Source organism: Phlebotomus papatasi, chromosome 1, assembly GCF_024763615.1.
Source record: "Phlebotomus papatasi isolate M1 chromosome 1, Ppap_2.1, whole genome shotgun sequence".
In the NCBI taxonomy this organism is placed as follows: Eukaryota; Metazoa; Arthropoda; class Insecta; order Diptera; family Psychodidae; genus Phlebotomus; species Phlebotomus papatasi.
In genome coordinates, this window is record NC_077222.1 from 80,769,260 (window position 1) to 80,787,200 (window position 17,941).

Here is a 17,941-nt window from a genome sequence, read left to right on the forward strand (position 1 = left end):
CATAATATAATATTTACACCAATTTCGGATCAATACTGCAGGGTAAAATAAATATTTCCGGAATGTTATTTTAACTTTTTCGGATTTCTCTCAGTGTAGAGTCCATCATGGGCTTTATGGCTTCTACATACTGGAAAAAATTTATGTTCATATTTGACAGTTTGTCAGTTAAATCAACATTTGTCGTACGTAATTATACGTACAGGATACGGGTTCTTCTGAATTAGTGTAGGGGAAAGCGCTCTACCTTCGCACGATTTATGCTTCGAACAATTCATACTTTACAATGTGTTGTAAATGAATTTAACCCATTATAATATTATATTTTAATAGCTAGTCCAATACCTCAAATTTTCAGAAAAGGGCTATGGGTGAAATCCATAAGATGCATAGAGAAAAAATTGAATTGTCTGAAGCTTGAGTCGTCCGAAGGTAGCGCGCTTCCCCCAAATTTAAAAAAAAAAATAACATTTAGCATAGAATGAAAGTGTCGATATGATTTATTCGTCTTAAAAGGATTAAAGTACTTGCCAGCACAATTGCGAAACCCTGTATTTCAATAACAATTTTCAAAAATAGACTAAAATAATGATTTTATATTTATATACTGTAGTAATAGTAGATTCACCTTAAAGTGTCCGATGTTGCGTGTAAAACGCTCTTTTCTGTGATTGAGAAATTGACGAGAGCACTTGAGGTGTTTGTTTATCGATTTTGTGCCGTAATCCGATAACACGCGCCAAAAAGGTGTACTTTAAGACATAAAGAAGAGACTATGAGACGAGTGAAATATAAGTAATATTTAGAAGACGATAAAAAGAAATTTTTGAAAGGCAAAATTTTATCAAAGTTTATGTATGAATTTTGAGGAAAGTTATTGTAGCGGCGAAATAAAGGTATTTTATACGCTGCAAGAAAAGTAAAAGAAAAAAAAGTAAAGAGGGAATAGGAGAAAAATGTAAATCAAACGTCTATGTGAATTTCTTCTTATGGATAGAACGAAATAATAGCGAAAAAGAGCTGAAAAACACAGAACACAAATATGTTGGGATCAAGAAAAGCTTTAGATGTTTTTCTATTCTTTTTTCCACTGTTTATCCTTGTTTTATTTCTTTAGTTATTTTGTGAATAATGCAATATTTTGTGCAGAAATACCTCCTTTAAACTAAAATATTCCTAGATTCTCTTTTTTTAAGTTTTCATTATATCTCCTATATAGTGTTTCGTGCTTCACAAGAATTTAATTTACTTAATAATTTAGGAGAGAATAGGATGCAAAAAGAAAACGACATATTTTTGCTCCCATACTTTTGTTATGTCTCATGGATTCTTTGTGTAAATATGCCTCCATAATGTGCCATTGTGTTAAAATGTAATATATTCTCATAATTAATTGCCAATTAAGTGAAGATGGAATTGAAACCTGTAATTAATGGATAATTGTGCTAATTTTCCCCGTTCGTATCCCTTCTGGTAGAATGCAGAAAGAACTCTTCCACTTGATTTAATCAATTTAGTTTTTATTATGATAAAATTTTATATTGAACTCTTGAGGATTGTATATTTATTTTACTAATATCCATCATTCTAATCTTTTTCTTGCACACAATAAAAAAATGGAAATTATCCAGTTCGAGGATGCCGCCCTGGAAAATCAGTGTTGATGACGGAAGCAGAAGTAAGGGGCTTATGCCTAAAATCCCGTGAGATATTTCTGCAGCAACCAATATTGCTGGAATTGGAAGCACCACTGAAAATATGTGGCAAGTACCAGTTTATTTACCATCAAAATTATTTCATTTGATCTTTCATAGTGTTAAACGATTTATATTGTGATATTTTGTTTCACATGCAAAATTTTGCACGTCTCTTCATTTCTCTTATAGTCAATTAAAAATTCCCAGTCGCTTGTTTATTCGACCTATTTTCACTCTTGACTAAATGAACCCATTTTTATTCACACGAAAAAAAAAGAAGTTGTTTCATGTTCCTCTCAGGGACAAGTCATTTTTGCACGTGTTAATTTTAATTTAATGGACAAATGTGCCACATTTTGAGTCTGTGAGAGATTCAGAATATAGAACTTAAGAAAAATTTCATATCAGTGAGAAGCTTGATAAGGTTGTACATTGCTTGATTCTTTACTGTACCAACATGTAAAAAAAATAAATTTTTATCCATATAGCACAGTATTTGAAAATTCATAAATAAAATATGAATGTTTTGAATGCTGTTGATAGTTTTGACCTCGAATTAGACTTGTAGAAAAAAAAATTGTATTGATAAATTGCTTTAAAACTTATTTTCATTGGTTTTGACTGGAACTTTCTAAAGGCGTCTACACATTTGGAATAATTTCCCTCAAAGATTTTTTTTTTAAATAAATTGCCTGTGTCACTGTAGAAGATGTCAAAAAATAAAAAAAAAAGATTTTTTTTATGAAAATTGCTTCTAATGTCTATAAAAGACCATAAGATAAGAAAAACTTACGTTAGGGCCCAAATAGATCCAGGCTGATCCTCGAAAATATTTAGGCTATAAAATTTGACAGTAAAGATTTATTCCAAACTGTCATATACTGACGGCTTTGGAACAGCAATTAAAAGCCCTTTGCATAAATTTCCTTTACCTGATCCTGTACTATCGCATTTTATAGACTAAATATTCTCGAGGATCAGCCTGAGTCTATTTAGGCCCTTACAGAAGAGATATCTGGAAATTGCAAAACAACAATTTATGAAAAATATTTTATAAGAATTTCTCATTGATAACAAAATTTTATTGAAAGCTATAGTTGTTTTGATGAAATTGCAAGTAAGTAGCATTAGTACACTGAGAAAAAAAAGAGGCTGCGATTAACTTTTTTTCGTCATAACTAAAACTTTTTGGGTGTAAAAATAAATCAACATTTTTTAATGTTAATTTTACATCTTTTAAGGGTAAAATCAACATGAAAGAAGGGTAACTTTAACCCATAATACACCTAAAAAGGGTAATACTTACACGGTTTTCGGATCAATACTGCAGGGTAAAATTAACATTTCCGGAAAGTTATTTTAACTTTTTCGGATTTCTCTCAGTGTAAGATTGTTATTATTTCATTATCTTATTGGGGTAAAATTTGATATTTCGGCCAGCTCTCAAAGTCGGAAATGATAAAAAAAATCAATTAAATATTTTAATTTTCTAATGAAGACATTAAAAAATTTGACAAATATATTAAATTTTAATTAGGGTAAGTGTGCCAAATTTCGGCATAATTGCATGCAAGCGCAAAAGTTTTAAATTTGAAGTGCACAAAGTGATTTTTTTTGTTACTTCTTTTTAAGGAGTGTTGCTCGGGACCTTGTAGACAATTGTCTTTATTTTCTCTAAAATCATTTTTAATACATTTTAAAATAAATAAGAATGTAGACATAGCTTTGGTGGCATCGGTGCCATATTTCGGCCACCTTCATTCTCATAGTTCCTTTCCCTTCCGGAATTCTTCCAAAATCTTTTTCACATTATCCTGTTCGTCGAAACGAAATTTTTTATAATTTTTTGCATTGTATAATCTCTCAAAAAAGGCAAAACTAAAAATTCATGGAAATTTGATGAAGAAAAAAGTGGCCGAAATTGCAAGCTGGCCAAAGGTTGGTATACTTACCCTAATCTTGAGATTATGATTATTTGGGAATCCCAAAAAAAAAGAATCCTTTGATTAAATCAAAGAGTGACTTCCAAGAAGCATTTGAAAAATGCATTTCATTCTTTTATACATTTTACCATTATACTCGTCCGTCTTTCTAAATGGGTTAATTTGGGAATGTTCTATTCTTTAATTAGCGACAGTTTTTACATTATACACTTTAAAATTTTTAATAAAACTAAAGAGACTGTTAAAATATTTCTTAAGTACCTCATGACACGAAGATATAAAATATATTCAGCTGAAAAATTTATTTGAAGTTGAACTTTTTTTAAGTTTCTGACTTTACAAATTTTACTCTCTTGATATGCGAGAAAATTAAAAAATATATACAATTAAAGTTCTACAAATATTCAGTTCCAAATTGACGTAAAGCAATTTAATTGAATATTAAACCAAATTTAAAAATAAAAAATTAAGATTTACGACGACAAGTCTGTTGTAACTATGTAAAACGTACCCACACTATGATTGCTTCTAACAAAAATGTTTCAAAACCAAAAACTACATGATAAAAAAAAAATAAATCAAAAAGGAATCAAGAAAAAGTTAAGTTAAAAACTGGTATACAATGTTGATCTTGTGAAGACCTTAATCGGCAAATCAAGAAGAAACTACGAAATTTTGCTAATTAAAAATTTGAATAAAAAGAAGATCGAAAATTTGTATCTCTTACCGTTTCGCCTCTTGCTGGATAATAAGTTTACCGACAGAAAAAAAAGATTATTTAAGAAAGATATGTCATTTACGAGTACTTAACCAATTCATTACCAATTGCGACCGATGCAATCGGATTGAATATTTCAAGACCTTTCTAAAAAATCCAAATTTATCCAAATCGGTTGAAAAATTGACCCTCTAAAGTAGTAAAAACTTTTTTCTTCATGAAAATAATGTATCTACAGTACCGTTCAAAACATTAAATACATAATGACTGCTTTTGAGCTAGTGCTCTTGAAAGCATATTTCAGAAATACAGAGTTTAAAGAATTTCATATTTGAGTAGTAGCGGCCACCGCCGTCTTAGTGACATCCTTCGTAAGTTTAAATACATCTGGTTTGGATGGGGAAAATGCTATAATATCCAGTTCTATTGACTAAAATACTTTCATATATAAACCTAAGTAAGAACAGTTTTAAACAACATTTTAGAAGATACATGGGCTAAAAAATGTATAATTTGAGCTTTTTGGACAAAAATGCAAAATAACCCCATATTCTAAAACTGGTCTAATCTTTAGTTAATCATTTAATTTAAGCTAAATACTATTAGTAAATATTATTAAGAGTTAGAAAAACTGAAAATTATGCCGAGGAAATATTTTTGGTATGGATTGTGGTCGGTATCCCGGCTGATCTGTTCTGTAAGGGGTTTCTTATTTGAATATTAAGATTTCCAGCACAAATTCTACTTTTTCATATATTTTTTATTATTTTTCAAATTACTTCTTATTATTGTTGCAATTTCATTTCTTTTACTTTATTATTTTATTTAAAAAACATTAATAAAATCATCAAATTCAGTTCTCCTCGAAAAATCTTCCTTTAACTTTGATAAGCGCCTCACAAATTTGGGGCATCCTGTTGATCAATTTCTCCAAAATGTCAGCAGGAACTCTGCCCACACATCCTGAAGTGCTTCCACCAAGATTGGAACTGATGACGGCGCCTTCTGTCGAACCTTCCGATCGAGAAAATCCCAGAAAATTTCAATGGGGTTACAATCGGGTGATTGGGGTACGGAGGGTGTATTTAATGTTTTAAACGGTACTGTATATATAAGTAATCTACAATGAAGTATAGTTTCAAAAAATTTTTTGAAACATTTTCCTGGGGAACAATATTATCGTGGACACGACTTATTCATGTCGGTTTCGTCAGCAGTAGAGTGGGCAATATTTTGGTAAAATTCGTCAGTAATATTTAAATTTATTAGGAAAATTAAAGAATTATGGATCACCTCGGCAAAGATTAAAGAGATTTCTGACCATTTCAGTTTTTTTGCCGGCAAAAAAATACAATCAATAAACTGATTAAAATAGATTTTTTTACTGATGGAATTAAATGGTTCCTTTACTTCATTTCTTTTGCTTTCGTAGTTTAGGACTCATTAGTTTTGTCAAAGGAGAAATAAAAAAAAAGGTTTTTTTTTTCAGTTTAACTTTTTTACGGATCAATATTTAAATTTATTTACTTGTTGTTTTTTTTTTTTAAACCAGAATAAATAAATTGAGAACTCTTTGAATTAGATATTGGACAATTATTATAAAGAAATCTATCACCAGTGCAGTGTTACAATTTATGATTTTTATAAAAAACTATCGCTCTTTATATGTAAAAACTTAAAAAAAAAACTAGTGGAAGTATTTCAGGCTTTGTACATACTTTGGCTTCGAAAACTTCATATTTTTCCGATATTGCTGAATCTGATCTACTTTTTTTTCAGTATAAAAGTGTAACTATGCAACTGGATCAGATTCATTAAAGGAATATCACGAAAATAATATGTGTTTGAAGTCAGAGTGTGTGCAAAGCCTGAAAGCATTCCCCTGTATGCAAGTTTTAAACTATATTTTAAGTCCAATATAATTGATCTTGATTACATCACAGTTACATATTTTTTTTGCTCCATAAAATAAAAGAAGTGATTGAGTTAGTTTCTTTCTAAATTCCTTCGTTAAATACCTATTTCACAATGGCAAAAATGTGAATTCTAAATGGATGAACATATTGCTAAAAAGAATCTAGTGAAATTGAATTCATCAACATTAAACTCAATTGTGTGAAATTTAATGATGAAATTCATTCTTCTTCCAGTTTTACAATTGTAGTTGATGATTTTCCACATAGGATAATGAAAGAAAGCAAATCCTCAAAAAGCTTTGTAGAATTTTCTCTTTCTCGAGAAAAAAGAAGAAGAAGATTGAATATGCAAAAATTTCTTGATTACAAAAACGACATCTTTCTCTCTTACTATACGTCCTGCAAAGGCGAAGGAATATAAAAATGATTCTATATTTTACTGTTGTAATCTTTTCATTTTTAGGAGATATCCATGGTCAATACACAGATATGTTGAGATTATTTGAATACGGAGGCTTTCCACCAGAAGCAAATTATCTATTTCTCGGTGATTATGTTGACAGAGGAAAACAATCACTGGAGACAATTTGTTTGTTGCTTGCGTACAAAATAAAGTACCCAGAGAATTTCTTCTTGCTCCGTGGCAATCACGAGTGTGCCAGCATCAATAGGATTTACGGTGAGATATTTAACTGCTGTCTTTTCTTCTTCCTTCTTACATCTTCACAAGAGCCATATAGTTTTCAGCATTGAATCGCGTATAAAGTCGATGAAATTGAAAATTTAATACTTGGATATTCTCTCAACAGGATTTTATGATGAATGCAAACGGCGATACAATGTTAAGTTGTGGAAGACCTTCACTGATTGCTTCAATTGCCTCCCCATCGCTGCAATAATTGATGAGAAAATATTCTGCTGTCACGGTGGACTGAGTCCCGATCTGCAAGGTATGGAGCAAATTCGGCGGATTATGAGACCCACCGATGTTCCCGACACAGGACTCCTCTGTGACTTACTCTGGAGTGATCCTGACAAAGATGTGCAAGTGAGTTTACATTTTTTTCTCGTTCTAAAAATACTTACAAAATTCTCTCCATGTTTCACATATAAAATATTATACTTATTATTTATTTATCGTGTGGAATATTCGCATTTAGATGAAATTTGTATGTGAGGGTGTGTACACTGGATGAGACTGACACTTTTGATTTACAATTTTGCATCCAATGAGATATTTATAAGAGATTTTTACCAGAAAATTAAAATTGTACGCAATAGCTGAAACATTTTTCAGTATTGCTGCATTGACCTCTAATTTTTGCATAAAACATTTCAAGTATTTCTTCAATATTGATTTGTTTTGAAATTGATTTTTTTTTTGTGTTTAGAGAAGAACATTTTGATGATAGTATACGTGCACAACTTTTAACTTCAAGGTTCTAAAAGGACAAACAGCGTTTTCCAATTGTATCCTAAGGATTTTGTCTCAAAGAAAGTTCGATTAACTTTTATTAAGTGCTTCAAGAAAAAAAAAATTCTTTTACTGAACACATTGTGTTGGTATTTAGCAAATATTTAAGCAAGTTTAACTGTTTTTAAACATATATTTCGTGTTTGGCAAAAAGAAGATCATGAGAATACTCATTTTGAAGCAATTAAAATATTATCATGCACAAATGTTATGCTATCACTAAACAATCTATTATTGAATTTTTGGACGTTTTTATTTGCAAAAAATCAGCATTAAAAAGGCAAAACTAACTGGAATGTGATAACACGGGGAAGTTTCTTACACAGAGATTTATTTTTTATGTTTGCAATTGGGCGGAGTTCTCGGAAGAATACCACGGAAGGGGTACTCAAATAAAAAATCTGAAGCTAATTTAAATACTAAGTGTATTTTTTTCTCAAATAGGTCTTATTGATTATGAACGCCACTGTTTGTTCATTTCATTTTCAAAGTTCTATAATTTGTTTGATTTATTATAATTTGACTGAGAAAATTAGAAATTCTTGTACTGGATTACAAAATTTGTCAAATCGAAAATATCAATATTCAATATTTAATATTGGTCTTCGACAATTTTTGTAGAGGAATAAATTTCTTACAAAAATCATCATCATCATTTTCAACCGTTTATCCCTATTTGGCTCGCGGACCCATGACATTCAGTTTAGCAACCCACGCCTGTCGATCCTTCGGCACTTCAGGAAGACATTCGGGTTCGATCTCAAGTCGCTCCAAGGTAAGATTCTGAATTTGATTCAGCCACCTTGTCTTATGGCCTCTACACATTGGGAGCAATTTTTGTCAAAAATTGCTTTTTTGAAGGAAATTCCCTGAAGCGTTGTAGGGGGAAACGTCAAATTTCTGTCAAAAACGCAATTTTTGACGAAAATTGCTCCCAATGTGTAGACGCCTTTAGGTTTGCCTCGAGGTCGACACCTCCTCACAGTGACTTGCAAAGGTTTTCTGGGGAGTCTTTCTCTATTCATGCGCTGAACATCGAAGTTGTGATCTCTCAACTCGAAGAAGCAACTCCTCGACTTTTAAGCGGTCTTCAAACTAGAGGTTTAGCCCAGTTCCCAACGGTCTCAAAATCCTAAATAGCGAGCAATTTTATTGCTTTTTGAGAGCCTAATAGGTCAATTTATCTTTAATAATCCAATCCTACGTTAAATTTTCCCAAATCACCGTAATGAGTGATAAGAACTTGGAGCAGTTAAGCCATATGGCTAAGCCTTAGGTCTGAAATCCGTATTAGCTCCTCACCAACGGCTACGTTCCTCACTCGATCTCGATGAGAGATTCCCTTAACCGCCCAGAGGTACCTCATCTCGGCAGTTTGTACTCGCGATCTTATACATTCGGTCATTACCCAAATCTCATGACCATAGGTGCGAATAGGAATGAACACAGCTTTGGAAACCGAAAATTTAGCCGAACGATTAAGCTCGGCCTTCCTCACCACGCTTCTTCCAAGCTCCCTCATTACTTCAGAAATTGACCACGCCACGAGAGTTCTGAATTCATCCTACTATCACTCGTGAATAACACCCCGAGGTACTTGAACTTCTCCACCTGTTTCAATGGAGTCCACTAGCATGTATAGTGCATTGTAGAGGCTGCTGTCGGGAGATTACTATTACCTCCTACTTAACCACGCTTACCTTTATACCTATTTCGGCACAAACACTTACAAATCGGCCGAATGCGATTGAAGCTCTTCTTCGAAAGATCCAAAAAGAACCGAATCATCTACAAAGAGGAGATGGCTTACCCTGAAATTATCAATACGAATCGCATTCTATTCCAATACTAGTTCGCAAAAATTTCAATACTGATGAATTTAATTAAAACACTAATTTTCGTAAAGATAGGGAAAAATGGTCTTCGGCAAAGTTGTAGAAAAATAAATTTCCTGTAAAAATATTTCAGTTTGATTTTTTTTGCATTTGCTAGAGTAAAATGTCACAAATAATCCCATATTTGACAAAGTTTGCGCCAGCAATTTTGAGTATCTCGTCAAAATTCCACTTTTAGTTAATGATTCGAAAAGCATATTTTCTTTCGAAATAAGGAAATCCCAATAATTCTGTAGAGCAGTAAATTTTCCATTGTAATATACTTATTCTGAAATCTCGTAAATTTTAATTATCCGTTTTGACAAATTTGCCTGAGTCTCCCCTATACCACCAAGGGGAGGAATATTTTTTGTGTTATGATTCGGACTTGATAAACACAAAAAAAGTTCAAGAACTCGCTAATAAGAAGTTACAGATTTTAGTTTTTCATTCAAGGCGGAGAATTATTTTTAAACTCCCTAGTACCGTTACACTATTCACACTTTTTCTTGGTTAAAGTTTTTCCTGGGCTGAAAAACTGCTAGCAACATTTTTTAATAATAATGACATTTTAATAAAAAATGTACGTGAATTAAGTAATTTTTGGAGTCGTTTCTTTGATTCGTTTGAAAAAATGCTCTCTTGCCCATTCCGTAGTATTCTTCTAAGGCAAAACCAAACCTCGATGAATTTTAGTATGGTGGTACTCTCGTGATTTCACTTAGGTAACTACTTATGTTATTATTTCCAAAGATAAAATGTTTTATGTGACTTCATTTATCTTTACTAGGTAATTTTATATCCTTTTTGATTTAAATTCTAAAATACCTCCAAGATTTAGGGTAAAGGCTCATAATTTTGGACAGTTTGCATATAAACATCGATGTTCCAAGTTTCATGTGCGATATTTTCAATACTAATTGACTTTTTTTGTTACTCTCTTTTCAAAAGGGTAGTTTAGAAACTTAGAAAGCTATTTATCGTCTTATTTTTACTAAAATTAGTTTTAATACGTTTAAAAATGAATTGATATGTAGAGGTGAATTTGGCTCTTATTTTGGACAACTTGTTTATTAATTTGGACAACTTGGCTGTAAATTTGGACAGCTAATCCGCCTCAACAGGATGCCCATCGTTCTTCATTTCATGAACCAATCTTACCAAGTCCTCTTCCTGTTCATGTAAGGGAAACGTAGAATGTCACAGAAGCCCGGAAACTTTCCATATCATTCATTAAAGTGAATTGATTTCGGTACTCTAAGTACGTCCGGATTCGCTCATTCCCTGGCCTTTCCGGGAGCCTTTCAAGGCATTTCTCGCTACATCTCTTTCGTAGAGATGATGCTCCTTTGTTTCTCCAGGCATTTGTCCAACCTAGTCATCACAAAAGCTAAAACTTCACGAAATTTCGTGAGAAAAACACCTGTCCAAAATAAGAGCCATCACCTCACTGGTAAATCTCTTAAAAAATTTACCATTTTTCACACGAAAAATCTAATTCGCAAGGCAAATATCACTTCAGATTAAATGTACAAATCACCAATAACGTAAATCAACACAATATTCAATGAATATTCAATAATATCACTCAAAAAAAGCGAAGAAACATTGTTACAGTGCTGTCTCTCTATAGGCACAGTTTGGGTACTTTTTTTGACAGTTCTCTCTCTGAATATGCACAACTTTTTTTGAAATTCCCAACGGTTTTTTTCTTTCTTTTAATAAATTATCATTTTTTTATTGTTGTAGAATTTCCCGTGTTATTTTAAATATAATATGAGACAGAAAAAATAAAATTAAGAAAATTAAAAACAAGAAAAATTAGTTACCAAGAAAATAATTTTCTTTATTACTTTGTCAAAATGTAAACAAATTGATTTTGAATGCAACCGACACAACAGCTGTGCATATAGAGAGTGTGCATTTAGAGACACAGCACTGTAGTACTTCATCACAGCTTAATTAGACTGAAGTAAACACAAAGTTCTGTCATATTTCTCGTAAGCAATTGCTCACACTGAATTTTCAACAAAGCAATTTTAACTCAAATCATATTCAAAATTTAACGTATTTAGAGTTAAAATTTTCCAAAAAGAACAAATATTTAGATAGAATTCATTATTCATCAAATATTGGAATAAAAATCCATCATTTTAATCAATTTATTTGTAGTGCCCAATTTTATCCTCAAAGTGTCCAAAATAAGAAACTGGACAAAATTATGAACCTTTCCCCTATTTCTTATGTTTAAGAAATAAAGAAATTATTTTGCAAATGTTTAAAATCACATTTTGACCATTAAGGAAGACTCAATTGCTATGTTAATTCCATTTACTATTTCTGTTATCTGAAGGAAAAAGTTTTATAGTGTGTTCTCTCTATAAAATATTCTATGAGTAATACTGGGAGTGACCTATATTCTTAATCTTGCTTTAAGGGTTTGTTCCCAGCTAATGGGATCCTTTAGGGTGCTAGAATCTGTTTTATTACAACGAACAAAAAATACAATTTAAAGATTGCAAGATAGTCCCAAAATGGAGATAATATTAAATTTTCTGAGTGAGAATAGAATCCCCAAAATCACATTCCATTTGGGAGTCCCCTTTTTGTTCAGAGTGAAATTCCACAGACATTATGAGAATAAATTGGGGGGAGGGAAGGGAATTGAAGGAATAATTTGATTACTAATTCGTGTCTATTTTAATTCTTTAAACGCAAAAAGGGCTGGGGTGAGAATGACCGTGGCGTGAGCTTTACATTTGGTGCGGATATTGTGACGAAATTCTTGGGACGACATGACTTGGATTTAATATGTCGTGCTCATCAAGTTGTTGAGGATGGCTATGAGTTCTTTGCAAAACGACAACTCGTCACTCTCTTCTCTGCGCCTAATTACTGTGGCGAATTTGACAATGCTGGTGGCATGATGTCTGTAGATGATCAATTAATGTGTTCATTCCAGGTAAGTTTCATCTGTTTCTTTTTTTTTGTTTTTTTTTACAAATATTTGGTATGAAATGATATTTTTTCGAAGGAAAATAAGAAATGAATCATCACGATGATGATTGGATTATTTTTTTTATTGTCTTTGCTGCAGATTCTGAAACCAGGAGAAAAGAAAGCAAAATATCAATACAGTGGAATGAACTCGGGAAGACCATCGACGCCACAGCGTATACCACCGCCTCCATCGGTTGCGTCCAACAAGAAAAAATAATATCACTTAGTTCCATATTCATAACAATTCATAATAAAATATTAATGTTATATACAGAGAAGAAAACAAAAAAAAAAAGAAACCCAGAAAAACTGCATCCACAAAAAGAAAATTAACAGAAAAATAGAAAAGAAAAGCTGAAAAGGAGTTGAGGAAAAGTGAAAGAGGTGAATGAAGAAACAATGAAAGATGGTACGTGAGACACTGGAAAAAAGGTAAAAAAACACACACCGAAATGTAATTTTTAACGATGACAGAGCTCTCGTCTTTTCTCTATTATAAATTATACATAAAAATTTATTAAAACTAAATAAAAACAATGATGTGGATTAATTTTGTAGAAGCGTAGTTGAAAGAAGAAATTGTAAAAAAAAAGAGTTGCAGTTACTGCAAACGAACTATAAAGTGATTGGACACTTGAAAAAGAAGCTTTATTTTTTGAAATAAGACCCGATAGAGAATCACATCACTACAAAAAAAAGAGTAGGGAAAAGTGGGGCAGTTTTGAAATTGGGCTTTTTTCTCCTGTTTTCAAATGAAACTTATGGCCTCTACACATTGGGAGCAATTTTTGTCAAAAATTGCTTTTTTGAAGGAAATTCCCTGTAGCGTTGTAGGGAGAAACGTCAAATTTCTGTCAAAAACGCAATTTTTGACGAAAATTGCTCCCAATGTCTAGACGCCTTTAGCTAAAATTTAGCTAAACAAAACGATTGCAAAGCTAAATTGCATCAAGATAAAGCTCAATTCCATTTAAAAATAGGACAAAAAAGCCCCATTTCAAAGCTGCCCCACCTCTCCCTATTGGGAAAATCAGTGTGAAATGTGGATGAAGAACGCGAAAGCTCTGAAATAGTAAAAAAGTGCATATCTTGAGAAAAGCAACAAAAAAAGAGGCATGAGGAATGAGAATTTTTGCACGTTCTTATTAAAAAAAAATTAATAACAAGAACTTATTCATTGGACATTTTTCAATCAATTATACCTGTAAATTGTAAACTTTTCCTATAGGCCATAAAAATTGGGAAGTGTAAGTCTTCGTATTTCTAAGGTATTTTTTTTTGTTAGTTCACCCCTTCTAACCCCCTTTATATACCCCCTTTTCGCGAAAATGATTCATTGATGAGAAAATTTTAGCCACATTTTCCTATTGGCTATTTTTTCTAAAAAAAAAAACACCTAAAAATAGTTTAGCAAAACGTATTTAAAAAAAAACTCTATTATGAAAGAAAGAGATTTAAAGAAAAAAAAGATTATATTCTTGATGACAAGTGTTTGAATAAAAAAGAAATATAACTATTTAAAAAAAAACAAATCTTGTAGAAAGCAGAACATTTTCAAAGTAGTAATAAAAGAAAAAAAAACAGTGAGGATGTGAAAAAAAAACGGGCGAAGAAAGATTCTTTCACTTCTCTGTGAAATAAAAAAAGAGGAATTTTCTGACATCACGACAAAGAGTTTAGAAAAAAAAGTTGTATATTTGGAAGAGACTTTATGTGCATTATTTGCAGAAGAATCATTTGCCCCAAATATACGATTAAACAGAAAGAAATTGCATAGTAAAAAAAAATGTGTATTTTATTGACAATATTGATAAAAGGATCGAGAACCAGAGATTTGTCCACTAATTTATGCGTAAATTCGGTAAATTCAGTTAATGCGACATTGAATTAAAAAAAAATGAGGGAAAACGTCATTGCAGTGATAATCATAAAAAGGAATTATTTCAATTCGTCTCATTGTATTATTTTTGGCATCTCAATTCGTTGGTAATTTTAATTATAGTTAATAAATTGGAAGGAGTAATAGTTGCAAAAGAGCCTTATTGTTTGCAACACACAAAAAAGAAGATTGAAAAAACAATCACGCCAAAGAAATTCTTTTACTTTTTCCACCCTTGTATTACTCACGAGCAAATTCAATTCGATAAAATTGGCTTATGACTAGAGATTTTACTTTCAGTAAGAACGAAATTTTTAGATTAGGTGACATAAGAGAAAATTGTTAAATACTTTACAAAGTAATTATTTTAGGATATCACAATCACTGTAAGGTTCATTTCATTGCTTGTTTCTTGTCATTTTTGTAACATACACTGAAGATATTTGAAGTAACAATAGAGACTATCAATATTCTAATGCTTATATAAAAAAAGGGAATTGCAGTAAGGGAATAAAATGTTATTTAGGATATTGTCAGGGTTTTCGCGCTTTTCATCTATTTTCTTTCTCATTCTAACGGAATTTCCATTATTTTTTTGGCAGAGAAATAAAATTTTATGACCCAAAATTCTTAAGATAATCCAGTGATAAGCCTGTGAAGCGCATGAGAATTGTGATGGACTTTTGACAACTTTGAAATGGGGCTTGTTTCAAATGTTAAGCTGAACTTTTGGGGAATAGGTTGACGTGGATGATGGCATTACTTCGGTGAAACTGAGGCAATACCAAACACGGGGTAGCACCAAACACTATTTTTTTTCTAAACTACTTGGACTATCTCGACTATTGCTTCAGTTGACAACCATCCCTATAATGCCTACACACAGAAAAATTTTGACTCTAAATTTAAGAATATATAAAATCCTGGGAACTTAAATTGGACGTGAATCCCCGAGGCGTTTAAGTTTAGAAGCTCTGAGCGAAAGAAATGGGTTAGAATCCTTAGCTCAGTTCTTAAGTTCAGCATTAGCTGGAACATAAAAAATGTCTACAGATTTGCAAATTGCAACTAAAACTAAATGAACAAGGATTTAGAATTAGGGCATTGGCATTCATTGGGTAGGATTTGAAATTAAATTCCTGGGTGTTTCTGTTTAAGAATTTTCCATTTTTCTGTGTGTATTATTATTATCGTGTCGAGGCCTAAAATCAAATTTGTCTTGCCTAAAAACGGGCCAAGTCAATGGCAAGCGGACTTGCCGACATCAAATCGCCTGTTCCGCATGAAGCAGAGGACAACGGACAAACACAGAAGTGGGGGGTGGTTTGGATCACCCCACAGTCTCAAAGAATGTCATATTTGGAGAATCCCCATCGCCGTCTGTTGTCTTTCGAGCGCGCTACGCCGCTTTTCTAACGAATGAGAGACTTCCATGTCTTCCAGTCTTGGTCACCACCAGGAGGAAGGCCTTTCCTTAATTCGACAAAATCTGGTGGAAAAACTTTCTTCCACAGATTGAGTCTAGCCTCCTTCGGAGATGGTTTAAGTGGCTTGACAGAGTGGTAAAAGCTCTTGCGAGACTTCAGCCTTGCTCTTGGTTTTTTGTGACCATGGAGAATATCGGTGGCAGCCAAAATCCTGAAAGCCAAAATCCCGAATTTTCAAAATCCTGAAAGGGATGAAATTATATGGAGGAAAATGTTTAGAATAATTTCTTAAGACACGAAGATTTCCCTTTGCCTCCAGCAAGCACGGATACAATCGTGGGAGTAGCTGTGACACTTTTAAGAATTCGGGATTTTGACCCATTCGGGATTTTGGCTTTCGGGATTTTGGCGTTCGGGATTTTGACCCAATAACGAGGGCACTGTATTATTATTATTAATAACTTACAAAAATTGCGACGATCCTGTTGTAAGTAAAGATAGGCCACAAGTAATACCACAACCCTCATGGTTCCGGCAGTTCCGGTACACATTTTATACCAGGAAAATTTCATGAAATCAAAATTTTCATCCCTATCTCAAACTCTGCATACCTCTTGCCCATTCTTCTGCGCTTAAAATTGGATTGAACTAAATTGAATTTGCTGTGACGTATAAGATAAGATGTATTATGCAAAACGTTTGAGAAAGGATCGTCAATTTTGACTGATCTAAAATGTTCTCATGGATCTGGGTAGCTTTTCTCTAGCTTGAGGACATCCCAAAAGAAATGTTCTTAAACCAAAAAGCAGTCAGATTTTAAATGAAAAACCAGCATAATTAAACCAATAAACTAATAAAATTAGACTTTCATTAGTTTTTCAAGGAGAGTATAGGGAAGACCAGGACAGAATTAGTCAGCGGTAGAATTAGCCAGTTAAGGTGTTGTTGTTACAGCTCTGATACACCTTTTTGATCAGGAAAATTTTATGTAATCGAAATTCACATCGCTTTCTTTTAGCAAAGCTTTTAGCATATGCCTATTCCACTCTTGGACTCTTCTTCTTTTGAACGTCATAAGAAATTCAATTAAGTTCAATCTAATTTTGAGACCGAAAGACTGGGATAGACTTTTGCAAATCTTTTGAGAGAGGATAATAATAATAATTTATTGATTCATGCCCAAAGTACACACAAGATACATCGAGGACTATACATAAATGATGGGACGCGAATTTTGATTTCACGAAATTATACCGAGCTGAAAGGTCTGCCAAAGGCATTAGCCATAAATTAAATTTAGCTCAACCGAATTTGGAGTGCAAAAGAATGAGACATGCAGACATGACACATTAGACATGAGACATGCTGGAAGCTTTTCTAAATCGACCTTTTGTGAAAAGTTGATCAAAAACTTCCCAAAGTCCCTATGGAAAACTCATTGCAGATTTTAAATTATATTTTAGACAACGTTTATTTAAAGAAATCTTTAATCCAAGTCAAATGTTTCTGGGTTTTTGAAAAGCTTTTTGAATTAATTTTATGAATGTTATGTAGAAGATATAAATGTCTCTCACTGCTGCTTCTTCGATACACCCTTGTTTGAGAATCTATAGTACATTTGTCTCAATCAGATCAAAGCCGTATAATCGCCCAAATCCGTTTTTGTTTATTTCACGGCCCAATTTGACTTTTTGCAATGTCAAATTGGTGCCGTTTATTTCTAGAACCAGGATTAGTCCATTAGACACATTAATGGTTTACTGGAGAAACATTCAGAGTATAAATTTTAAAAGAAGTTTTTATTAAGGTTTTTTAGGTGAGATATTAATTTTAGCAACGTATCTTTGATAAAAAAAATTACTGAAATTTCAACAGAGTCCAAAACGTAATGCTTGAACAGGGGATACTACACCACGTATATTTGAATATTATTTAATCCTACAAAATATTTGTGTTCTATTAGTAGAGCTTTAAAAGCTTTAGATTTAAACCAAGCTCTAGCCAATAATAGAA

The 17,941-nt window shown here is 32.3% G+C and overlaps 1 protein-coding gene across 5 annotated transcripts in view; it reads left to right on the top strand.

The window, feature by feature from the left end:
- The window catches only part of LOC129810318 (serine/threonine-protein phosphatase PP1-beta catalytic subunit), a 35,814-nt gene extending 21,158 nt beyond the window's left edge, over positions 1–14,656 (top strand). For 3 of the 5 annotated variants that reach the window (XM_055860706.1, XM_055860705.1, XM_055860704.1), the window contains 5 exons: positions 1,632–1,763; positions 6,738–6,953; positions 7,084–7,322; positions 12,345–12,584; positions 12,720–14,656. In XM_055860706.1, the coding sequence (XP_055716681.1) occupies positions 1,632–1,763; positions 6,738–6,953; positions 7,084–7,322; positions 12,345–12,584; positions 12,720–12,839 (947 nt within the window). In that variant the 3' untranslated portion in view covers positions 12,840–14,656. The remainder of the gene's footprint in view (positions 1–1,631; positions 1,764–6,737; positions 6,954–7,083; positions 7,323–12,344; positions 12,585–12,719) is intronic. The other 2 variants (XR_008752723.1, XR_008752722.1) reach the window with 1 other exon arrangement.
- The last annotated feature ends 3,285 nt before the right edge of the window (positions 14,657–17,941 follow it).